The 23089-nt window shown below is 36.2% G+C and overlaps 6 protein-coding genes across 6 annotated transcripts; 3 read left to right on the top strand and 3 right to left on the bottom strand.

The window, feature by feature from the left end:
• The first annotated feature begins 586 nt into the window (after positions 1–586).
• Positions 587–5714, top strand: LOC121770909 (probable sodium/metabolite cotransporter BASS1, chloroplastic). The gene is made up of 7 exons (XM_042167684.1): positions 587–1283; positions 2060–2153; positions 2234–2267; positions 2347–2401; positions 4479–4562; positions 5003–5290; positions 5361–5714. Exons 1-7 carry the CDS (start codon positions 798–800, stop codon positions 5526–5528), a joined length of 1209 nt encoding a protein of 402 aa, XP_042023618.1. The 5' UTR covers positions 587–797; the 3' UTR covers positions 5529–5714.
• Positions 2438–4346, bottom strand: LOC121770910. Its single transcript, XM_042167685.1, has 3 exons — positions 3890–4346; positions 2924–3454; positions 2438–2828 (listed from the first exon to the last, which is right to left on the bottom strand). The coding sequence occupies exons 1-3, from the start codon at positions 3914–3916 to the stop codon at positions 2583–2585; spliced, it is 804 nt and encodes a 267-aa protein (XP_042023619.1). The 5' UTR covers positions 3917–4346; the 3' UTR covers positions 2438–2582.
• A 1098-nt stretch (positions 5715–6812) lies between the features above and the next one.
• LOC121772089 (SH2 domain-containing protein A-like) lies at positions 6813–11833 on the top strand. Its single transcript, XM_042169057.1, has 12 exons — positions 6813–7227; positions 7646–7837; positions 8305–8514; positions 8605–8694; positions 8817–8894; positions 8984–9148; positions 9292–9654; positions 9832–10112; positions 10366–10525; positions 10787–11136; positions 11404–11472; positions 11572–11833. The coding sequence occupies exons 1-12, from the start codon at positions 7060–7062 to the stop codon at positions 11588–11590; spliced, it is 2145 nt and encodes a 714-aa protein (XP_042024991.1). The 5' UTR covers positions 6813–7059; the 3' UTR covers positions 11591–11833.
• A 2750-nt stretch (positions 11834–14583) lies between these two features.
• LOC121770869 (WEB family protein At3g51220-like) lies at positions 14584–16312 on the top strand. Its single transcript, XM_042167653.1, has 3 exons — positions 14584–14614; positions 14732–14883; positions 15653–16312. The coding sequence occupies exons 2-3, from the start codon at positions 14743–14745 to the stop codon at positions 16124–16126; spliced, it is 615 nt and encodes a 204-aa protein (XP_042023587.1). The 5' UTR covers positions 14584–14614; positions 14732–14742; the 3' UTR covers positions 16127–16312.
• A 478-nt stretch (positions 16313–16790) lies between these two features.
• LOC121771316 (acyl-acyl carrier protein thioesterase ATL3, chloroplastic-like) lies at positions 16791–18888 on the bottom strand. The gene is made up of 5 exons (XM_042168097.1): positions 18714–18888; positions 18470–18570; positions 18210–18301; positions 17548–17643; positions 16791–17034 (listed from the first exon to the last, which is right to left on the bottom strand). The coding sequence occupies exons 1-5, from the start codon at positions 18767–18769 to the stop codon at positions 16915–16917; spliced, it is 465 nt and encodes a 154-aa protein (XP_042024031.1). The 5' UTR covers positions 18770–18888; the 3' UTR covers positions 16791–16914.
• A 1675-nt stretch (positions 18889–20563) lies between these two features.
• LOC121772301 (60S ribosomal protein L18a-like protein) lies at positions 20564–22999 on the bottom strand. The gene is made up of 4 exons (XM_042169338.1): positions 22592–22999; positions 21957–22035; positions 21259–21373; positions 20564–20830 (listed from the first exon to the last, which is right to left on the bottom strand). Exons 1-4 carry the CDS (start codon positions 22794–22796, stop codon positions 20777–20779), a joined length of 453 nt encoding a protein of 150 aa, XP_042025272.1. The 5' UTR covers positions 22797–22999; the 3' UTR covers positions 20564–20776.
• Between the last annotated feature and the right edge of the window lie 90 nt (positions 23000–23089).

Here is a 23089-nt window from a genome sequence, read left to right on the forward strand (position 1 = left end):
AATATCAGATTAATATTAATTATTATTTGCATATACAATTATGGATAACTTTTATTTTCTTATGGAGAAAATAGAATTATGATAAAATTATGGACTCGGTCTCTAAATACGATATTATCGTCAATATTATTTTAATCTATAAGAGAATAACAATAATAAATTCAAATTGACCACTTAAAAAGAAAGAAGGAAAATGAAGAAAGACGCATCTTATTCACGGGCTACAATATTTAATCGACACTTAAAACAATTTATTAACTTCATAAAATGAAAAATAATTGATTATTTATTATTATTAGGCGCAAGAGCATCCACAGCGGTGTCCTTGCCGACGGCAGGGCGCTGCTCTATGCATAGAGCACGTCCGTGCCAACGGCAAGAGCACGAGACGTCGACATGACATGCTCTGATTGGCCCGTTGGTTTATCATTTTTTATTATTATTTTTTAAAAAAATCGAGAAAGTCTGAAAAATTCAGATTTAATAAAAAAAATTTCCCACTTCCTAATAAAATATATCCATTTTTTTTCATACTTTTAATTTATTTTTTCATTATTTTTATCCCAAAATTCATACTTTCATCTATAAATACTCTCATTTCAAATACAAAGTGGGACCTTGAGCTTGTCCTAGCAGAAAAACATATATGGGTGTTGTGCTATTGTCTATGAACCGAAAGTAAAAGTGGGTCCGGGTCCACATGCTCTTACTCAAATGAATTGACTAAGATCAGTGAGCCAAGTGTCACTCTACTCCGAAAGGAAAAGCCATCGCCGCCGCATCGGAGAAATCCAGTAATGGAGTGGACCACCGCCAAATCTCACTCACCCATCTACGCTCTCCTCCGCAGACCTCCACCTTCAAACCGACCGCCACCGCCGCGTTCACCTAAATCACACTTCTCACCAATCTCAATCAAGCTCAACAATCTCCAATCCCAATCTCAATTTCGGAAGCCCCTTTTCGCAGCCCCGACCTCACGCCGCCCCGAATCGAAACCCACTCACTGCGGCAATTCGTCGAACGCCGTGAATGCAGAAGAGAGGAGCTGGATCGAAGCGGCTGGGGAGGCGGTGTCGACCGCATTTCCAGTGTGGGTGGCGCTGGGGTGCTTGCTAGGGCTGTTGCGGCCGAGCTCCTTCAATTGGGTGCAGCCGAAGTTGACGGTGATGGGCATCACCCTCACCATGCTTGGAATGGGCATGACGCTCACCTTTGATGATCTCCGCGGCGCCCTCGCTATGCCTAAGGAGTTGTTTGCTGGATTCTTCTTGCAGTATTCGGTATCTATCTTCCTTTTTCTCTTATCCTTTTTCGTTTTGTATAGTGGAATTGCAATTCTGTTGAAGTTGAAATTGAAATTGAAATTGAAATTTATATTATAGTAGTAATATTATTATTATTCCATTTTAAGTAATTGATAAAATTGTAACTTAATTTCAAAAAATTTGTTTGGTAAGTGAAAAAAAATTGAAATTTGACATTGACTTTAATTAAATAATTATTTTTTACTCCTACTTTTTCTTGATATACATATACATTAGGTATCTATATTAATATTCTATATATTCGGAGTTGTGTGTGTGTATGCATTAATGTGCAATAACTATTGTGTATGTCGTGTGTGTTTATGTGTGTTTGTCAGTGTGTGTATGCATTAATGTCCAATATTGTGTATGACTGTATGTAGTGTGTGTTTATACTGTGTCAATGTTTTCATTATTTGGAAGTACGATTATTTACTTTGAATCTTTGATTATAGACTTCAATATAAAGGATTAGGAAGATTTGAAACGGAATTAAATTTCATATCCAAATATTTTTGTAGTATCGAACAATGGATTTGAAAATGGAATTAAATTCCACATCCAAATAAACACTTCCAAATTCCCTTTTTTCAACAAGGAAAGATGTTTGGTTGGATCAAGCACAGCAAGAAACTATTGTTTTTGCAAACCTTAGCATGTAACTTGTTGATACCACATGCCGTGTGATGAATTTGAATAGATATGTTCGTTTAATTCGTAATAAAAGCTTAGAGGAGAGATTTTGGTTGCAGATAATGCCATTATCCGGATATATTGTGAGCAAGCTCTTAAACTTGCCGTCATATTATGCAGCCGGCTTGATACTGGTGGGATGCTGCCCCGGAGGTAATTGCTATCAAGTATATCCGTTGCCTATTCTCTCGTACCACAATCTTTTCAGTAGATATATGTCTTTTTTCCTACAGGAACAGCCAGTAACATCGTTACATACATTGCACGGTAGGTAAATCATTGCAATGGCCGTCTTTAATTGATCTCATATGTTGATTGCAAGTGCTGACTAGCTGTGATACCACAGCGGAAATGTGGCTCTTTCCGTGTTAATGACGGCTGCAAGTACGCTCTCTGCTGTGGTTAGTATTGACTCGAATTTTATTTGCACCTTTGAAGGGTTGAGTTTGAGGATGTTTACTGTTTGAATTGAGTTCTCTATATCTTTGATGCACTTCTTTATTTGCTTATTTGTATCACAAGTGTACAATGCAATTAGGGCTGGTTTGATTGCCTTGATAGAGTTTGATAGGATTTGATAGTCTATATCCATTTTTGCACCTTGATAGGCACCTTAAGTCCACGTGGCCTGCTAATTGCATCACGTAAGATCCTCGAGTCACCTGCAGATCCCTCCCAACCGGGCAAGACATAAACAAAGCGAAGATGTCGATCACACACAGCAAGTGTGTTTGTCGTGATCTGTCCTTTCCTATTTCTGTAGCGGGGTGCGTCAGCAAGAGGGACCCGTACATTGATATATGTGCCATCCAAAGCCCCTAGACAACCCTGCATCATCGTCTTTGATGAGGTTTAATGATTGTGTGCATTAGAAAAACAAAAAATATAATACAAAATGATAACATATGACTTCGGTACTAAACCTTAAACCACTTCCACCTTGAATCAGTGCAATCATCATCAATCGGAGTAGGTTTCACCAAAAACAAATCATAGAGAGTAAGCACTCCACGAAGAACTGTATGCAAGTATTTCGACACAGTTTGTGAAGATCGCATGAAATCATGACCGACAATTCGTGTCTTCTTATGGTGGGATAGAATGCACAGAAACATAGAAACTTGTTCCTCGATGGTAACAAATTTCTGGTCAATTAAACCTACCCGGTCTCGCAGGATGCGACATAAACGACCAAATGTGTTTCTATCCATCCTTAAATTGTCTACACATGAACGATCTGAGATGCGCACTAGCCTATCTAACTGCTTCACATGAGCAGGAATTGCATCCATCAGAGGCTCGGCTGTACCTCTACCACCTCGTTTCCTTTTACCGCCATTTGGTCGTATCAATGTGATTAACATACTTATAAGAAGGAGGTTAATTCGATGGTTTCTTAGTATCTCCTCAAGCAAAATCAATGTCGTTGTCAATGCATGACGTTTCTGTTCAACCTATATGGACAAGCAACAAAAACTGCTGAAATTGTACAGTGTACATGTAATATGCATTCATTCAGTGATCCCAGATCAACAAATCAAGGGTTGTGCAAGTTATCACAATGAAACACAAGTTATGTACACTATTTTAATCAAATCCCCTTTCTGTAAAGTGGTATATGAGCAATTAAAATCGTTTGTGCCGTAACAGACACCACTTCCTTCAATTTACACAAAAAGTGGAATGAATCCAACCATCTCTTATATTATCTTCCACCCGATTTCAATAATTGCATAAGAAAAAACTTTCTTAGGTTGGATTTCCACGATTCACATCACTATAAAGCAAGAAAACCTAACAAGTTGGGAAAACAACTAACCAAAAATTACACATAATTCAGTAGTTTTGCTTCATCGAAACCCAATTTCACTCGTTACAAATAGCATTACCTTGCTAATTTCATCTTCCATGTCCATGGCGTCTCCTCCGAAAATGATGGTCCTTCCAATTGGACTAAACTTGAAAACCGGAGAATGATCTAGGTAGCCCAATGATCTAGATACTTTACCCAACAAGAATCGGCCGATTTCAATTGTTGTCGATATTAGAATGAGCGTTGTTCATCGTTTATGAATTTTGGGGACTGTTGAATTTGTTTTTGGGGAATGTTGAATTTGAAATTGTGTACTGGTTGGTTGGTGGAGGGTAATTGCAAGTAGAAATTTATATCATGAATTTAGAGATATTGGACAATCGGTGGCTTTTTGTGGGTCAGTCATATGTGACTTTTTAAGCTAAATAGTGTGAACAGTGTCGGGTTTGCTTGTTTATACCGGGTCATAGTGCTAGACTCTCATGGCAAACAAACACTCAAAAACACATGGATAGGAATGGATATCTAGGACTATATAGGCAATCAAACCAGCCCTTATAGTATACTAAGGTAAGCACGAAAGCTCTAAATACTGTAATATTAATCTTTTGTACCATCACTTTGCATCTTTCTGCTTCAACTGAACTTCTGGCCTTCTTTGGTAGGTTATGACTCCTTTTCTCACAGCAAAACTCGCAGGCCAATATGTTGCCGTCGACGCAGCAGGTCTATTCATGTCGACTTTGCAGGTACGACGACTATGTTGCTGCTGGCAGCAATCAGAATACATATATATATATAGAGTAATGTTATGTTACATATCTCATGTGAGCACTTGGCACTATCCGTGAGTACCATCCTACCATTCTAGTTTAGTTCGCATTGGCATTTTTTTTGTTTTATCCTTTGATTTAATTCTAATACCTAAAAAATGATTATGGATGTGATTAATTTTACAAATAACATAAAAATCAAATCTTGATTTTTTTGGAGGTTATGGAGAAAATGAAATCAGGCTTTGATTTGTATGTAACTTGTAAAATTATTGCCATCAATGATGATGTTTAATGTCTTAAAATCAAACTAAAGGAACAAAAGGAAGAATTAATGCTAGCATGGATTTAACGAAAACGATGCTCACGGATGATGATCAGGTAATGCACTAACCGTATTACTATTGTGTTTTCAGGTTGTGCTTCTCCCGGTTCTGGCTGGCGCATTTCTGAATCAGTACTTCCGGGGCCTTGTTAAGATCGTCTGCCCCGTGATGCCTCCCATCGCTGTAGCAACTGTCGCGATCCTATGTGGAAATGCAATCGCTCAGAGTTCCTCCGCGATCCTCACGTCTGGCCTACAGGTAGTTCTTGCAGTGGCCTTTCTTCACACTTCAGGGTTCTTCTTTGGATACGTGCTTTCGAGAATGTTGGGGATCGACGTATCCTCTTCGAGAACAATCTCCATCGAGGTTGGAATGCAGGTAAAACCGAGAGATTTCTAGAAACACGATTTCTCTTGACAACTACTGCTTATGATGTCTGTTTTTTTAGAACTCGGTGCTTGGAGTGGTTCTTGCGACTCAACACTTTGGGAACCCGTTGACAGCTGTGCCATGCGCGGTTTCCAGTGTGTGCCACTCGATCTTTGGTAGTGCGTTGGCTGGGATTTGGAGACGGGACATCCCCAAGAAAGATCGAGACGAGAAACAAGATGCATAGTTGCAAGGCAAATCTGTCATCTTTTCTCTCTATCTGGTATTGGAATTTAGGCAGCTTTGTATCCCAACAAATTGTAGCTTTGGCGTATTGATATGGTTCTTTGTTGTTGTTGTTGTTTCGATTTTTTATTTGCAATGAAGCAGTGGGGGGCAGTTAAGGTGGTGAGCAAAAGGTTTATTTCATGAATTATTGGATTATTCATGTTTATTTCGTGATATTGCATTTTTTTTTATTTATATCTGCTTCTTACTATGACTTTAGTAGATGATACAAGATGAATGGCCTTTATTGGTATCTTTATAACTCAAAAGTAAAGGTTTTTATTTGATTCTTCTTTATATCTCTACTCCCTTCGACCCTCTTTGAATGATAATCAATCTTATCCTAGGACCTTGGTGCATTTTTTTTTCTTATTTTAAGAATAAAATGCTCACTCTCTTTTTCTCCTGAAAGAAGGAGAATGTTCATATCTAGTTTTCGAAATTTTTCCATGATGAACTACTAATGATGTGGACTGTATTGCTTGCTAATAGAATTTCAAACTATTTTCTCTTTTTCTTTTGTACTTTTTTATTTTGCATCAAAACACAAATTATTTGCAAAGTTTTTAATCTAAAGGGACGGATGAAGTATAAATGAAACGAACCCCACCCTTGCCACCCAATGCCTTGGGGCATTCTTGTCGGCGCAAATAGCCTCCGCCCACCAACTGCTGCCCAATCCCCCAAAATCAACAACATCATCGACCACAATCCAATTCCACGAAGTTAATCTCATCTTTCTTTGTTGTCGACCTCATACACACATTGAAGATAGAGGAAGAGGAAGAAGGTCATAGTCAGGTCAAGGCTATCTCGCCATAGCAAGGCTAGTAACAATTGCATTTGCAATGTTGGGCCAAAAGTGCAATCGCCGGACTCTATCCAACGACTATAAAATTTAATCAAAAGAGCCATGAAGTTTGGATTTATTAATCACTCAACGACAAATAGCATTCGATAAATCACACACCTCCAATGAATTAAACGATGTCATCTAGCTATGAGGAAAGTGTTGTCTGGTTTGGTTAAAAAATATAAAAAATGTACGTGTAGACAGAGTATAGTTTTTTAGTAGGTTAATCGCCAACATTCCTAAACTGATTTTTTTTCCCGAAAAATTTCCCTCAAATATAGATTTTCTTATTTATATTTGATCGAAAACGTTGTGATTTTATGGGACCCTATTTTTCATAATATAGGTGCGAAACATGGAAGCAAAACCCAAATTTTAGAAGCGGGGGAAAAGACCTGAAGCCGAACTGCCGAAGACTCTACCAACCGTCAATTAACAGCCGTCACAACAACTCCACTCTCAACTTCCCCACAAAACAAACCGAAATTACAGGGAAAAAAAAAAGAAAAAAAGGAACCTTCAATTCAAACCATCTTGAAATTCCACCTCACTATTGGTGAAAATCTGCAAAAACCGCCGATTCTCGCAAAGGGTTTCTGCGTTTTGAAGTTTTGATCAAGCAAAATTTTGGGGGAAAATGAGTGATTTCAGTGGAACGGAGGAGAGAGATTATGTTTCCCTGCGGAATCTCAAAGTGGATTTCAGAAGAGAAGACGATGGGGAAGTGGGAGATGGATGTTTTGCGCTCTGTTTCTGGATTTACATTGATCATTGTGCTTCTTTCCCCTCTTCAGTTCTGATTCAGGTTTGCGAATGCTTCAGTTCCCCTTTTTCTGTTGATGATGGAGTAGGGTTCTTCACTTACTCAAGAAAGTTTGAATCTTTAAGGCGCTTGTGTTTTTTTATGCATTTGGGGAATTCTTGTGGTTTGTGTTCTTCATTTGTGCTGATTTAGGTGGCTTAAGTAAATGTGGGATGTTTGGACAATTGGGTTTTCATTTTTATGTCATCTTATGAATTGATGAAGAAGGCTGTTGTGGGATGAGGATGATTTTATGTGTCGTTGCTCAGTCGTTATCACATTGTGTATCGGAAAGCTTGTGGTATGATGCTAGATGATAGTATTGTTATTGTGTTTATGTCTAGAGAAAGTGACGGTATGGTCTTTCATCTCGTTGCTCTTTAAGGTGTATGCTTAGTTTCAATGAATGAACATTATGCAGAAGCATCCAGATGTCGCTTGTAATCCGCCTTTTTTGTACTTGGACGACAAGAAGAAAATGAAGCTCTTTCCGCTGCTGTGTATGTACAAAGAGGCTCTAAATCCCGAAAATCCTATTCCCTTGACTGATGTTCCATGTATCTCCACGGAGACTGAGTTCCCTATGAAGAAATGGGTTCACGTTGGATGTGAGGTATTTGGTTTTCTATCGTTGTTATGCTTACCTACATTATGCTTCCTTTATTACAGTAGTTACTATGAATTGAATTGATCTATGTAAATCCTGTATCTTTTCTACTAAGAGAAATGATGATTTTTTGTTGATCTTGGTTGTTGAATTTTAACTAACTCGATTCTCCCTTATATATGTGGTGATTGATTCGACTTCATCTGAAAATAAATGAATATATTACTAGAGATTGTAGAAATTTACTTGATCAGAATGTATCTCCATTTTAGGAGCTTGTTATATTTTTCCATTAGAAGATCAATATTGCAAGGTGGAAACATAAAATGGGAATTGGGAAATGAGATTGCTTATATATTCCTGTGTTACTTCATAGTTTAACCTTTCTTTCTTAAAGTTTGTGAAGTTGTGAGTGTATGGTTTTTGCTTATGCCTAATGAGGTGAACCTGATAGCTCGGAAATTCCATTTCAGGTCTCGAGGGATCTTATGAGGCTTCATGTAGATGGGGAAATTGTCGGAGTCAATCCTTTGACCTGCTCAATTAACAAGGACTTGCATGAAGAGGGTTTGAAAAATATATGCTTGGCATGCCCCGACGAAAATAAAGATAAATTATATGGCTATGTTCATGGACTTGGTGTCCTGTTCCGTGAACCGTCCATCAAAAACCACTATGTCAAGGTTTGTTTGTTTATCCATGGAATATTAATTATTTTCTTGGTACGAGCTACTCCTTTGTTTCTGAGACTGTTTCCCCCTAATGATGCCCAGGATCCTCCGTTACGACTGACAATTGACCATTCTAGTGCATTGGAGATTGAAGAAGGCAGTGACAGTGTGTGGAGCATCGTTGGGGGCAAGGTAAAATCGATCATAGCACCCTTTATTTTTGTTCATCCGAATACTAATCACTGATGTCTCCTTACAAAATCAAAATTTCTTACTCCTTTAATCTATTTTCTTGTGAAAAATACAAAAAACAGGCATCTTGCCGCAGGATATTTTCTCTGGACGTTGTGCTATTGGATGCATTTGGTGGTCCAGTGAGCAAAGAACTCGAGGTATCCGATCTCCGTCTCCTTATAGTCGTCTTTGATAATCTCACAATTATAACTTTGTATTTACATGCATGCTGCTCTCTTCATCTTAGGCTGTCGCTTCTCTCCTCTACGCCGACAATGGTGTCCCTGTTGAGAACACTACTGATGCGAAATCTCCCCTTCTTATCAACTGTGACGGTATTGAATATGCTTCTCATGAGAGACCGTGCAAACTGATCAACGGGCGTGCCTCTTTTAAGCTCAAGATATCGCAGGTCTGCATTGAGTCGTCTTCTTACCTCTTTCAATATAGTGTTAGGGGTTTATGAGGAGGTGAACTCAGAAATACATCGAAACCTTTATCTATGGGTATATGTTCTTACATATAATTATACCGAGTTCAATTTTTGCATTTCAGCTTTCTTCAAAGTGTGACAACAGGCTGTTCCAGATAAAGTTTAACGTTCCAAGATTGGGAAATTACCCTTTTCTTGAGACCCTATCTATGCCTATTCGCTGTGTTTCACGCGGCAGGAGTGCACGGACAGCTTCTATTACGCTGAGAAAGTCATCCAGTAGAACTTACTATGGTAATGGATGTGAATCGCCTAGTCCTGATGATGGATCAATGCAACTTATCACCAATATTGTTCGTGAAGCCAAACCAAGTCCATCATCAAAGCGGATCAAATTAGGACAAGATATGCCGTTTGCGATGTTCAAAGAAGAAGTTAGGCAATCCAACAAAGTTCACCACTCTCGTGCTTGGACTGCTAATCAGGTAGCCTTTATGCCTTTTTCGACCATATGTTGATTTCTTATCCCTTTTCGTTCCTTTACACTCACTTTGAATATTGCGTGCCACATTGGGATCTCTTTCATTATCTTTATACTCAACGTATGTTTCGTTTGATCGTCCATACTAAATTCCTAACAATCAATGATTTGTCGGAATTAGGGCAACGCACATGCAAGGAGTATGAAGCTGAAACCGGAAGATCATTGTGGAACAGAGAACAATTCATGTGCTTCTGATAATAGCGAAGCAACAAACTCTGACCCGAGAAGTGTGCTCAGTGTTCCGAGTCCGATCTCAGATTTAATAATATTCAAGTACTGCCTGGGAGGTCCAGCGGAGAAATGCCATCTTCTCAAGGAAATTGCTATTCCAGCTACAGAAGAGCAACTAGCCGATTTTGCAAATCAGGTTTCCCTGTTCTCCGGTTGCTTACATCACAGGTAATATACTCTCTCTCACACACACACAACTACATTCAAACATTCATTTTGATTTATTCATCGAGAATTACATATGAGATCTTGTAACTGGTGTCTTGTATGAGCCCTCCATGCTTGGAAAAAGCTTTTAAGAGATTAACAATACACCCTGTATGATTTTCACTTTTTTACGGTTGAACCTGCTTCCATTTTGCCTTGTATCGTTTTATTCAAATATTTTCATTCATCAGTGAAGGAAGCTTGTAAATTTCAGGCATCAAATAAAAATGGCAAAGAGATTGGTCGAGGAGGGGATTCAAGTCTGGACATCAGTATCAGGGAACAACCACCACGTTCTATGGGAGAATCTCGTTTTCATCATTAATGAACAATTCATGAAGATAGCCTGCTCTACTCGTCCTTTAATGGAACAGGTGTCGCTCCTCTCTCTCTCTCATGTGACAGGAAAGAGAATCAAATTAAATGAGTAAAATATACAGTAACTGCTATGTTTTATCTCATAACATGTTCGTTCACTTCGCCTCATCTGCTTACTCATTTATGATTCTGCTTCTTAACGGTTGGGTGATAAATCAAATTCTCCAAAAAAGATGTGCATTTATACGCTGCTCGTTGTTTTCTCCTTAATGTAAAGTTCAAGTTAGGATTACTATTTGATTCTCTTGAACTTACAGGACCTTGAGTGCTTGAGGAGAATAGCAGGCTGCCGGGATGTCGTTATGCAAGAAGATTTCGAGAGAATGTGGTCGTGGCTATTCCCAGTAGCTTTTACCTTGTCACAAAGTGCGGTTAACGCAATGTGGGATTCATTGCCTCCTACATGGATCGAGGGGTTTATCACCAAAGAAGAAGCGGAATCTACACTTCAGGGCCCAGGAGGTCTTCAAGATCCCGGAACATTCCTACTGCGATTCCCTACGTCCAGGAGCTGGCCCCACCCAGATGCCGGTAACCTCGTTGTGACTTATGTTGAAAGCGACTACATCATTCGCCACAGGCTTCTCTCCTTTGATTTCATTCACAGGTTGATCTCTTCTCCCTCCTTTCCAGTTTAGCGGGACTATGACTTGCATAATGCCAGCCAGCTTCATGTTTTAACAGTTTATCCGAACACGGGAAATTCCTGTATACATGTACATGTACTATACTTAATCCATTGATTGTGCAACACGCGACAGTTGGACCTATCATTATCCAAGAACGTGTTAACTTGTCGTATTCGTTCTTATTCATTGAACAAGTTTTGAGATGACCAGTAATTAAGACGCGTTTGCTTTCTTGTCTACTGCAGTTCTCCTTCCAAGGAAACCACACTACAAGACCTACTGCTCCACGAGCCCAAACTCTCACGATTGGGAAGGTACGGTCTCGACTTTTCTATGTAAAACCGTGGTTCCGATTTTTATCAGATGAGTTTGCAGTTGGTGATTGATTGCCACTGTGTGTTGAGATGTTGCAGAGTGGTAAGAAGTGAGTAGAGGCATTGCTGTGGTGAAGGAAGTGAAGATTACGATTTTGCCCCTCGTTTTTGGCTGACGCTTACAGCTTGCTTACTTATGTGTATACTGTATAGACTGCACAATTTATACAACTTATTTAGTTTTTTGTTTACTAATTAGGTTAGAACAAATTAACACTCCCATTTTATGACTAAATATTGGTTATGTTTTATGTTTTATTTACCTCTTTTATTTTCAACTAATGAATGAATTATTTATCAAGTTAGTTTGATCCCAATACTTATTCCTCGACTATCATGTGTACACTAAACAAGGATTCCATACAAAAAGATTATCTATCTATCTATCTATCTCTTAACAATGGTGATCGATTGCTTAAAATTAATTTGTCCTGAAATTGAATTTGTATGAGATTACCTTATTCTAATCAATTTTGACCATACTAGTAAAGATTCTGCCCAAATCCACCATTATCATATAGGGAGTAGTAGTAGAAGATAAAATTTGAAGTGAATAATTGGTCCGGAGAAATTTGTTGCTCATGAATAAGTTGATATTTTAATGGTAAAATAAATGTATTAAATAGTGATATTTATATATATTATTAAAATGTGTCGTAAAAAAACGACTATATTACTAATATTTACGGCATAAATAATTTAGACAATAAACCGTAAAAACGCTATACCTATGGCAGCGTCTTCCTAGAGATGCCCAAGGTTTTCGGTTCGGGCGGTTAACTGCGGAACCGTGAGATTTAAATCGAACCGAAACCGTCACTTTTGGAACCGTGGTTGGGTTCAGGTTCCAAAATATCGGAACCGAAACCGTGCCGGAACCGCGAAAAACCGGTCTAGACCGGAACCTTGTTGCTTTTTGGAGGGGATGAAAGTCGTTTTGCTCTTTGATAGATATTTGAGGAAATTTTGGGGGATATATTTCAGTGAGCTTATGTTCTTGTATCTTTGTTGAATGCCTTTCATTTCCTTGCTTTATTTTAGAGTTGGAAATTAATTTTGGTTACTGATAAAGTTTTATGCTTTATAAGCATATCAAGTGTACTAACTTCTAACTTGTAGTGTATAAACTAAAAGTTTGTTTTGCTTTTGGAAATGATGGCTTCGCTGAAATTACATGTTGCAAGTGCTTTATGAATTCCTTGAGATTCTTGTCTTCATTGTTGTGCTGCATAGCTGTTGCCAGTTACCAGGAATAGGAAGGCTCCGTAGAAAAGCATGCCTTTTGTCCTTCCAATATCCATTATCGTAAACTCTGATAGATTTTCACGTGTTTCTAGTTCGAGTAACGCAACTGTTTTCATCTGCGTAGTTGTATGCAAGGATGAAAAATATCTGTGTTTATGGAAATGTGGTATTTTGGTCTTACAATCATGTTGTTGGAATGGATATACTGATATCGATAAAAAAAATTCAAATTTTGCTATATTTTCTTGATATTGTTTAAAATATGTTCCACAAACCAGCTGCTATCGACGTTCATATTGGAATTTGCTAAATTTCTGGTGGAAATCCTGACCCCTACTATTGAAATCGGCGAGCTCTGGAAAGGAAACCTTGTTGAAATGTTCTGGAAAATGTTTATTTAAATTCCTTCTTTGTCATCAATATCTTTTCGACATACTGTATTAGAGAAAAAGTGTGAAAGGGATATCCATCTGGCATGTGTTGTTAATCAACTGCTATCAAAACCTCTTAGTATTAGTTTTCCATACATATTTAACTTCTATAAATAAAACTGATGCATTATCAAGGAATATTAAAATCTGATTACCTTTGTGAATGACAGATACCAAAGGGTCATGTGTGGATTCAGGGAGATAATATCTATGCATCAAATGATTCACGACAGCATGGTCCTGTTCCTTATGGGCTGGTTTTTGGCAAAGTCTTTTGTAGAGTAAGCCTTGCCACCATGTTCTTGATTAAATATTTGTATACTTTTAATTGATCAATACTTTCACTTTTCTGGTGCACTGGTTTGAAGTTTCAGTCTATATCCAGCAATTGAGACTGTTTGATTTATAGCCTCCCTAAGAATTGTTTGCATCTTTTACTGGGTTCGTTATTCGTAATTTCAGAATAAACTGAAAGAGGTTCGTTAGCCAAAATTGCAGCGTCTGTTATTTCATGGTCGTTGGCGTCTTCTTGGGTTCTGCATTACGACCTCTATCCAATAGCGTGTGTACGAGCTTCCTCCGGAGAAAGTAACATATTTATGTTTTCGACCCAACCTTGAGAGCAAGACTGTTTTGACAGTAAGACAGTTGATATTTATGTTTTGTTTAGTTCTCAAACAGATGTATCTGACTCTGAGTGATCAATTTGTTTGTATCCCACTTTGTTACATCCCACAATAATCAATTCCCTTTCATAATGTCTTTCAAACTATTACACAAACAACTTGTGAACGTCAGCTATCATAGTTGTTGTGCGTTATGCTTCTTATGCCCACATTAACTCACAACTATATTTACTTTTACCATTGCATAATGACTATATCTCAAGTTGCCTCTTACTACAAAAAGCTTAGAACCTCTCCATCACAAAATCAACAACCAACACACATATAAATGTGTGTATCGTGATTGTTGGGATGTGTTCTTGACAACAAAAATAACAAAATTGGGTTCCACAAGAGAGGAGACAAATCCACATCAACAAAATACCTCTTCTAGTATTCTTCATTCAAACCCTTTCACTTAAACCAAACTTCACACCACATACAACCAAGTTGCACTACTTATGGTATTACTTCAATAAATACCCATACACAAGATTGTGACAATAATATTATTTTAAAAAAAATTCTAAGGTGTACATATAAAAGATTTAACTAACTAAGAAAGGCCAACCACCACCTCTCACATAAAATAAAACCCATCAGCATCAATTAACAAAAATGACTAGTGAAGTGGACGCCAAGAAACTAAACAAACTCCTCTATGACAATCATTTCTTCTTTATTTAACTTCCATTTAATCAAAACTCAATACTTATCCCTTCCACCATTCAGCTAACTTAGGTAAATTGTTATTCTTGTTCCACCACACACATATATATAGGTGCTCTTGAATTTTAACATAATCATCATCACATCCAAATAATAATATCTGACTATAGATAAATTTTTCCGGTGTAGCGGAGTTCGAGATGCAAGGAGGAGAAGGGGTGGTGGTCAGAGGCCGAGTCGAGATCGACACTCGACAGCCGTTTCGCTCCGTTAGGGAGGCCGTGATGTTGTTCGGGGAGAAAGTGCTCGCCGAAGAAGTTTACGGCTACAAACTCAAAGAGGTACTCATTTTTTGTTATATAAACTTAACTATTTCTTGTAATTTTATAACACATGCATTTACTTAGCCAATATCAAATAGTAGCCAAATTTTAAAATATACCGTTCTTACCAAAATGTTTATAGTAATCTAAAATCAGAAAATAATTCAAGTCGAAGGTTAGTTCTATTTGCATGATCGCGTGAACCTCTCTGGCATCGCACGAATTTACAATATCACATGAAATCGTTCAATTCTTGTGATCACACAAAACTTTTAATTTGCATGCACATAATTCACTTTTATATGACAATTAAAATATATAGTCTGTATAAAAAAGGTGAAAATTATATTTTTATTCTTTGGCTATTATATATAGGGAAAATTGCCAAAAAAATTGTGATTTTGGTCAAATTCTGGTTTAAAAATAAACTAGAAAAATCGCAATTATCCAATTGCAAAAAAATCAGCTCTCCTACGTGTTATATTTGTTGATGTTGTTCAACTAAGCGATGTTATTTTCTTTATGAAAAAAATGACATTGTTAACTCATCGGCAGTGGCATCCACACATGGTTTCCCGGCTTCATATCAAATAGTACAATTTTCGAATTATTATTTATTTTGTCGTGGGATAGTTTATAATGAATCCAAACGTAATGCTTTTTTTTGGGATAAACCAAAATTGGACTAAAATTCATTATATTTCTGGCAATTTCCCCTTACTAAGCAAAGTGGCTATTTTTTCCACCACGGCCATTAATACAAGTCCATTAAATCATGCTAACTTAGATGCAAAACAAAGCCAAAAACCAGCCATCAAAGCTGGGAGCAGTGAAAGCGGAGCTAGAAGAAACCAAAGAAAGCCTAACAAAAGCAAAAGAAGAAGGAAACCTCATGGCCCACTGCTTAAATTCACTAAGGCAAGAACTCGAACAGACCAAAAAGGAGCTTCGACAACTCAAAACGAGAGAAACCCTACATGAACGAGAGGTCGAAGAGATCAAATTCATCGACAACACGAAAGACATCGTGGAGATGAACACGATTCGAGAGAAGCATGAAGAAGGCGGCAAGATTGAGCTGCAGAAGAAGAGATCAGTCAAGTTTGCTAGCCCACAGCTGCTGACGAAGGTGCTGGATGATGAAGAGTCGAATAAGGTGGTGAAGACGAAGATGAAGACGAAGAAGAAGCCTTTGGTTCCGTTGATCGGAGGGTTGTTCTTGAAGAAGATCAAGAAGGGAGCTAAGGAGACTGAATCTTGAATTTTTTTTTTCTTTAGTTCAAAAGAATTTGGAATATGTTTTGCATGAAAATGGAAGGATTTTACTTTTTTTAGAGATTACTCGAAATGTTGGTTGTAAACACAGATAAAATGAGATCTCTTGAGACCGAAATCCTTCCTTTTTCATGTTTTTTACTATTAATTGAAAGTGGTTGTTTGAGGTTAATTTTTAGTGCATTGTAGATTGACTTTGTTGTTCATATACATTGATTATGAAGCCATTTTCTTGGAATAAATATCATTTGAAAATGTTGAGGGGTCACATATATGATATGACATGTACAAAATACTTACAATCACCTTAAGAAAGAAAGAACAAAAGAAAAGAAAAAAGTTATGGTATCTTTCAAACTTTTGATAGTACTATTTGTTAAAAGTAATCTTTGCTGTTGATTTCTTATCTCATTATGTTTATGTGAAAATACTACCTTTGCTATTGATTTCTTATCTCATTATGCTTTTATGGTTTATAAAGACGTTCATGTGCTAGAGACTCCATCTCCGGGATTTAATATTTATCTTTTACGTGATAAATTAGATGTTTCTAAGATTCGTTAGTTGTTTTTATTAAAAAGTCTTCAATAATAAAAGAACAACACAAACTTATAGTAGTATCTAAAGTCTCAATCAATGCCGCCACATAGTTAAGGAGAAACCATTATTAATCTTCTTTATAAAAACAACAACACAAAAAAAAACAATACTCGTATAGCAAATAACAATAAAAACACAAAATCCAAGTTTATTAAAACAAAATGCAACCATGCATCAATTGTTGGTGTGTGTTTGGAGAAATTTATTGAATTGGGAAATCATGAAAGGTGTGATACGGGTAGGGCGTAGCTTCTCATCTAGTAGGACCAAAGTGGCAGTACCCCATACAACAGGCTGCATCGAAAAATATTGTCGTAAATGAATTAATTGCCTTTAAAATCACAAACTTTGTATAAATTCTAAAAAATCACGTGAACTTAAAAATTGCCACGATGTTCCATTTTTTAAAACCATTTTAATTTTCGCTGATTCTCCACGTGTTCTAATTCCAAAAATCAAACGACACAATTATGTACTACCTCCGTCCCGCATTAACTGTCACATTTAATTTTCTGCACCCGTTTTGTAAAAATAATAATAAATAGTTAAAGTGGAGAAATAGTAAAGTAAGAGAGAGAATAATGTACAGAAGACTCTTCTCTATCTTATTCTCTCTTATTTTACTATTTCTCGACTTTAACTATATTTTAAAAAAACGAGTGCAGAAAAGTAAATGTGAAAATTAATGTGGAACGGAGGTAGTAGTATACTACTCTAACTTAATCCCAGATCTCACCAACTTCATTTAAATTTTTATAAGTCAATGTAGAATTCAAAATAAAGGGAGACAGAAATAAAATGACGAACCTTATAATCTGGTAGCCTGAGGATTTGGTCCTCAAAAAAGAATCGAGTAGTAGAATAGTCATATAACCTCAATTTTAGCACATATTTGTCTTTCCTCTGTTCACAAACCCAAAAAGAGAAAAACAAATGAGATTATGAAATCTGAGAAGTATATACGATTGATGATAGATGGAGCGACTCATTAAAATTATAGTGGTATCAATTTTCTCTTTACATGTTTCATTTTAGCCAACAATAAAATCAGACATTTCAAGTTGGGATCAACTAAAGACATTTCACGTCTTGATGGAGTAAGTAGTAATATTTGGATATAAAGTGAGTTAAAATAAGGGCAAATCGCCAAAAAAAAAACAAATTTTATTCATCCTGCAACTTTAAATTTGGTTGTAAAAATCATGAATTTTACAATTTTTCTCAATTTCATATAAGTCTAATTTGGGTGAAATTTTATTTAGTGTGACATTCTGAAAAATTCTACTAAGATAAGACTGCTTGTGAATTTCACTAGTATAATATTTCTACAAATAAGAAATCAGAATATTTTTCTATGAGAAAAATTAAAAAATAGTTAAATTCAATATTTTTATGAATAATTTTTAAAATCACAATAGAAATTAGAATTTAACCAAAATTTAGCAACCTTAAAATAAAAGGTTTCATACCTTCAAAGGTGAGAGGTATTTGATTGTCACTTCAGACACTGCTAACTTTATATGTGCATCAAAACCGATCTTATCGAGGAGTTTGTATGTACCTGGTCAATTACAATACGTCAAGTAATATTACTCTTTCTTAAAAAATACGTAATCAATAATAAGTTCTCTTTTATTCGACAGACAAATACATGAGAAACAAAATTTCATAAATTTATTTACTTTTTTAATACACATATTATAAATACATTGAGGTTTTGCAGTCTTACCATATTCACAAAGATTGGAATATGTAGCATGATTCACAAGTCCAAGCTGATCCAATTCATATTCTCGAACTTCTTGTTCCAGTTCATAAAACCAACTCATCCTGTCAAATCCACCAACCAAAATGTCACCATGAATTATTAGTTCATTCACTACAAAATTACTATCAATTAATTGTGACAAATTGTATAATGCTAAAAATATATACTATAAAAAATACAAAAAAAAGCCATCTATGAATTTTACCCTTTCCCACCTCCAGTCAATCTGTTATTGACCGCAAGGCTTGCAGAGCTCCTCATCGGCGGCAGCGGCTGCCGTCTGACGAGAGGCGGCAGCTGCTCTGCATGCCGCCGCGGAACGGCAGGGAAGCTAAGCGGCGCTGTTTGTGTGGAGACGTGAGTTAATGAATTATTCAACATTCTTCAAAGTGGATAAATATTGCACCACATGAAGTAATATATACATATATTTATAGGGACATGTTAAACCGAAAACGCTCCCTTATATGCTAACAGAGACCAAATCCTAGCCGTTGGATCTAAGAAATTTGCAAAAAAAAAAGTAATTTGTATATATTTATAACGACCTACATTTGCATTGTTATGATACTCTAAGTTAATGTACATAATGCTTTAAATGCAATTATATAATGTCAAAAAATATAATGTTTAAGACTTTAAGTGTGTTTAGTAATTTGCAAGTACTATGTATTTTCTAATTATATATGTATATTTATAATTTCCAGTAGGACCATTTCATCCTTCAATGACTTATTCGCGTGTATATAATGGACACGGAGAAACTTAGATCCACACCATCTATTTTTAATCTAATGGACCATATTTAGTCTTAGTTTTTTTTATTCATATCCTACATATTATGCATTTACTTAATGTAACAAAATACAATATCTTGATAGAGGTGAGACATAGATTTTATGTTGATAGGAGCTATACATTCTAAATTTCAAGTTTAGAATATCAAATTTCTAGTAATAAATTTTCTATGTTTTGTTGTGATGTTAGAATTATTGCACAACTAAAATTCGACGATGTATACTAATATAAAAATTAAATTTGTTTGATGAGAAATTAAATCCCCACATGCTTGCATATGTGTATGCCATTGTATGCTACCCAACTTTTTATAAAATTTGTGTTACACCAACATGTGTGTTATTTTCTGTTACATAGTAGTACTACTAAAAAGTGAAGCTTAAAAACCTATATACCCTAATTCCGAAATGACCAACCCTATCTAATTAAAAAATTGTCATTTAAAAGTGACATATTAAATGTGAAGAAATGAAATATAAGGCCTAACTGGATGAATGAATCCTAATTTATGATAATAATTTAAAAGATTTAACTAATGCACTCGAGTGGGATACGAGACTCCATGATTATAAGACTAAATCGATGCAACTATACTTTCTAATGCCATCAATAAACTTCTTTACTGTATCTGACTTCACGAGTTAGTTTCTGGATGTGATCGGTCTCATATAATTAATTTATTGTAAGTAAAAATTTAATTAATTGATAAGTACTAAATTCGAGTTGGCCTAACCATCATGAAAGTAGCTATTAATTTATATGCTTAGGGGTTAGGGTGGGTGGGGTGAGACTACATTCAAAGATATACAACATTTTGGATTTAATGAATGATGAAATTTTATGTTGTTAGCCCCATAAAATAAGTAGCAGCAAATGCACTTTTGTGACCAATTTTTTATTTACACTTTAATGACGAAACTAAATAATGAGATACCAGGAGTACATTTTATAGTCTACAATGGACACTTCGTCTAATTTTCTAAATAGAACAGAGCAAGATATGTAATTTGAGATAAGAAATGTAGTCGGAGTTAAGAATGTTATTGGTATTTAAATGATCTCATATCGAAAGTTAGAAAAATATGCAAGCAATATATAGTTACTTATAGTTACAAGAGTATGTAATTTGGGATAGGAAATTCTAGTTTTGTATATCAACATTAAAATTTGTATGGAAATTACTAAACTATTTTATTCTGATTTTGCAACCAATCTATTAGATTATTCTGCAAGATTTCAACATGAAAATAATGAAAATATACAACAGATGGGAACTGTCATTTCACAAATATGGAATTACAAGATTTTGAGTTTTACCTTACATTACAACACTGATTACAAACATGCTTCATTACAGAAATATAATCCATATAACATATATGTATAACAAATAAAACTTCACTGGAGCTCAAGTATACACACAGCAGGCTAGTTTCTTTCAGATGTTTTAGGTTCCCTGTGATTGTTTCATCAGTCGTCGATCCTAGTCAATCCGAAGACGACCGCAATAGCAGCCATCACAGCCTACACAAAGAGAGAAATCAGCACCAAAAACTCTTGCAGAGATTCTAAACATGCCATTAAGGTATCAGGACTCGAAACAGTTGATAGCAACGAAGCTCGGAGAAATAACAGAGAAAATGGCTGCAGAGGGTTTTGCAACTTTCTTAGTTACTAATAGATCATATGTTAGATATAAAATGTTCATTGGCCAATCACAAGCTGTCATAAACCAGGGAGAAGTCGCTATCGATATTTCGTCCTAGGTACCGATTAGCTATGCACGACTTAGCTCGATTTCTGGCTCCACTCACTCCTTCCCTATCAAGTGTTCACTCTAGTTGATGGCAGATTGTATAATTATTAAAATTAAGATCAGATCGTGAACTTGCCGGCATAAGAAGAAGCCTAACTTTAGAGTAGGATGAGAAGGTGAAGATGAGAGTACTTACAGCAATCGTGCAAGCAACGTATCCTGGTTTCTCACGAGGGTCAACTCTGGAACAAATTAGAAGCAATGCACCAACATACCATGGGATTCCGGCAATGAAGAATCCAATAATGAACCTTCGCGAAACAGAGAAATTATTTTACCGATAATTCAAAACAGTAGGTATTTACTACGCAAGAAACTTCGAAAGAGGGAAATTAATATAAGAAAATCAAACGAGATTAAGCAAGAAAGTTTGAGCTACGTAAACTTAATCTCTAGAGTACAAAATTATTCATCCATATGTAAAATTGAAGATGAAACTCTTTATGGGAAAGAAATAACAAAGTTTTAACTTGAAAGAGGAAAATAAATGTAACACACTTTCACTTAAAAGATATCTAAACTCTGTTACTAGAAAAAATCAATAGAAAGATGGTTATCTAATCGAAATTTACACAGCCCTCTTTGCAAAGGAAAGAGGCAAGTGCCCGCCAAATATTCAAAGAACTACTAAAGTATTCTGATATCTTCATAAGATTTTTATTCTCAAGGTTCTGCATCTAAGCAAGCAAAAGATCGCAAAGAAGATCTCAATCAAGATTCATCATCCCAAGTAGCCAACAATGAATTTCTGACAGAAAGTAGCATTGCACCAAACATGTTATAGTTTCAACAAGTTTGGCTGAATTTCGAAAATAAGGAAAAGTTATCCCTTACAAGAACCAGCCGAGGCCGATTCCACAGCAGGGAAGTCGCTGCTCCCTAACAGGTCTTCCAGTTGCAACAGCAGCATAACCTTCATTCATACACATCTCTTTTTATCAGCAAAATTAAGTGTACATACACCCCATCAAAAATGAACTGAATTAGTGCAAAAGATCAAAGATATACTCTTCCTTACACTTGCCATAATCAAAACATCAGATCATATAAATTCAAAGCTACACTCTTCCTTACACACATATCTCTTGGTATCAGCAGTGTTAAATTAGTGCACAAAATCAAAGACATTCCTTTACTTTCCACAATAAAAAATTAGATCATAAATTCAAAAAGAAAAATATTAGCACAAGTTACGACCAATACAAAGATCTCAAAATCAAATCTTTAGGCTCTCTATACATCGAATCATACTTCCTTCTAGTATTTGGGTACACAAAATTACCCAAAATCTCACATTTTCTTACATCCAAATGTCAACAACCAAAACCCCCAACCAATAATTGAAAAAAAAATCTCAAACTACAACAAAAAGTCAAATACTGATCTTGACAAATTACACATTAAGACACAAAATTTCTTCAAGGGTCAGTGGAAAAATCAGCATCTGAGTAAGAGATATATGTATATACCTGGGACAGCTTGATAGCCGTGGGCGTAATAGTGAGATTGCGGCGGCGGAGCTCCGGAAACGCCGGGCGGCGGGACGGGCTGGGGGAAGCCCATGGCCGGCTGCGGAGGGTGGTTTGCAACGCCCTGGAATGTTCCGTACGGAGGCGGCGGTGGATGGTCATGGACATGGTGTTGTTGATAGCTCTCCCTTTTCTCTTCACTCATGATTGATTGATCTTTTTAGCTCACTTTTCTTGTGAATCCTTTCTTTGAGGCAATTCTGTGTGTGGGATGCTGGAAAGATTGAATCTTTAGCAGGGAATTTCGTGATTGAGCTTTGGAAAGACGAAATCCAAAATAGGGAGATGAGACAATAATGTTGCTGTAGAAAAATTGATGGATATTATTATCTATTTTTAAATAATACTACTATTTCTGAAGTTTCACAAGGCTGAAGAGGTGGAAAATTACTGAGGAAACATCTACAAATATCCCAAAGACTTACCAAATTTTTAGTT

Source organism: Salvia splendens, chromosome 16, assembly GCF_004379255.2.
Source record: "Salvia splendens isolate huo1 chromosome 16, SspV2, whole genome shotgun sequence".
Lineage (NCBI taxonomy): Eukaryota > Viridiplantae > Streptophyta > Magnoliopsida > Lamiales > Lamiaceae > Salvia > Salvia splendens.

What these genes read in the sequence shown, in the direction of transcription:
- LOC121772089 (XM_042169057.1), top strand. Translation starts at nt 7,060, where the DNA reads ATGAGTGATTTCAGTGGAACGGAGGAGAGAGATTATGTTTCCCTGCGG. An exon ending in TCAAAAACCACTATGTCAAG is followed by an intron (nt 8,515 to 8,604) that starts GTTTGTTTGTTT and finishes AATGATGCCCAG; the next exon opens with GATCCTCCGTTACGACTGAC. An exon ending in TCCTTTGATTTCATTCACAG is followed by an intron (nt 11,137 to 11,403) that starts GTTGATCTCTTC and finishes TGTCTACTGCAG; the next exon opens with TTCTCCTTCCAAGGAAACCA.
- LOC121770869 (XM_042167653.1), top strand. Translation starts at nt 14,743, where the DNA reads ATGCAAGGAGGAGAAGGGGTGGTGGTCAGAGGCCGAGTCGAGATCGAC. An exon ending in ACGGCTACAAACTCAAAGAG is followed by an intron (nt 14,884 to 15,652) that starts GTACTCATTTTT and finishes ATGCTAACTTAG; the next exon opens with ATGCAAAACAAAGCCAAAAA.
- LOC121770910 (XM_042167685.1), bottom strand. Translation starts at nt 3,916, where the DNA reads ATGGACATGGAAGATGAAATTAGCAAG. An exon ending in TGGAAGATGAAATTAGCAAG is followed by an intron (nt 3,455 to 3,889) that starts GTAATGCTATTT and finishes TTGTCCATATAG; the next exon opens with GTTGAACAGAAACGTCATGC. An exon ending in CAAGGTGGAAGTGGTTTAAG is followed by an intron (nt 2,829 to 2,923) that starts GTTTAGTACCGA and finishes ACGATGATGCAG; the next exon opens with GGTTGTCTAGGGGCTTTGGA.
- LOC121770909 (XM_042167684.1), top strand. Translation starts at nt 798, where the DNA reads ATGGAGTGGACCACCGCCAAATCTCACTCACCCATCTACGCTCTCCTC. An exon ending in GATTCTTCTTGCAGTATTCG is followed by an intron (nt 1,284 to 2,059) that starts GTATCTATCTTC and finishes TTTTGGTTGCAG; the next exon opens with ATAATGCCATTATCCGGATA. An exon ending in ATCGTTACATACATTGCACG is followed by an intron (nt 2,268 to 2,346) that starts GTAGGTAAATCA and finishes GTGATACCACAG; the next exon opens with CGGAAATGTGGCTCTTTCCG.
- LOC121772301 (XM_042169338.1), bottom strand. Translation starts at nt 22,796, where the DNA reads ATGAGTGAAGAGAAAAGGGAGAGCTATCAACAACACCATGTCCATGAC. An exon ending in ATCGGCCTCGGCTGGTTCTT is followed by an intron (nt 21,374 to 21,956) that starts GTAAGGGATAAC and finishes TGTTTCGCGAAG; the next exon opens with GTTCATTATTGGATTCTTCA. An exon ending in ACGTTGCTTGCACGATTGCT is followed by an intron (nt 20,831 to 21,258) that starts GTAAGTACTCTC and finishes CTCTTTGTGTAG; the next exon opens with GCTGTGATGGCTGCTATTGC.
- LOC121771316 (XM_042168097.1), bottom strand. Translation starts at nt 18,769, where the DNA reads ATGAGGAGCTCTGCAAGCCTTGCGGTCAATAACAGATTGACTGGAGGT. An exon ending in TTGACTGGAGGTGGGAAAGG is followed by an intron (nt 18,571 to 18,713) that starts GTAAAATTCATA and finishes TGGATTTGACAG; the next exon opens with GATGAGTTGGTTTTATGAAC. An exon ending in AATACCTCTCACCTTTGAAG is followed by an intron (nt 17,644 to 18,209) that starts GTATGAAACCTT and finishes GTTTGTGAACAG; the next exon opens with AGGAAAGACAAATATGTGCT.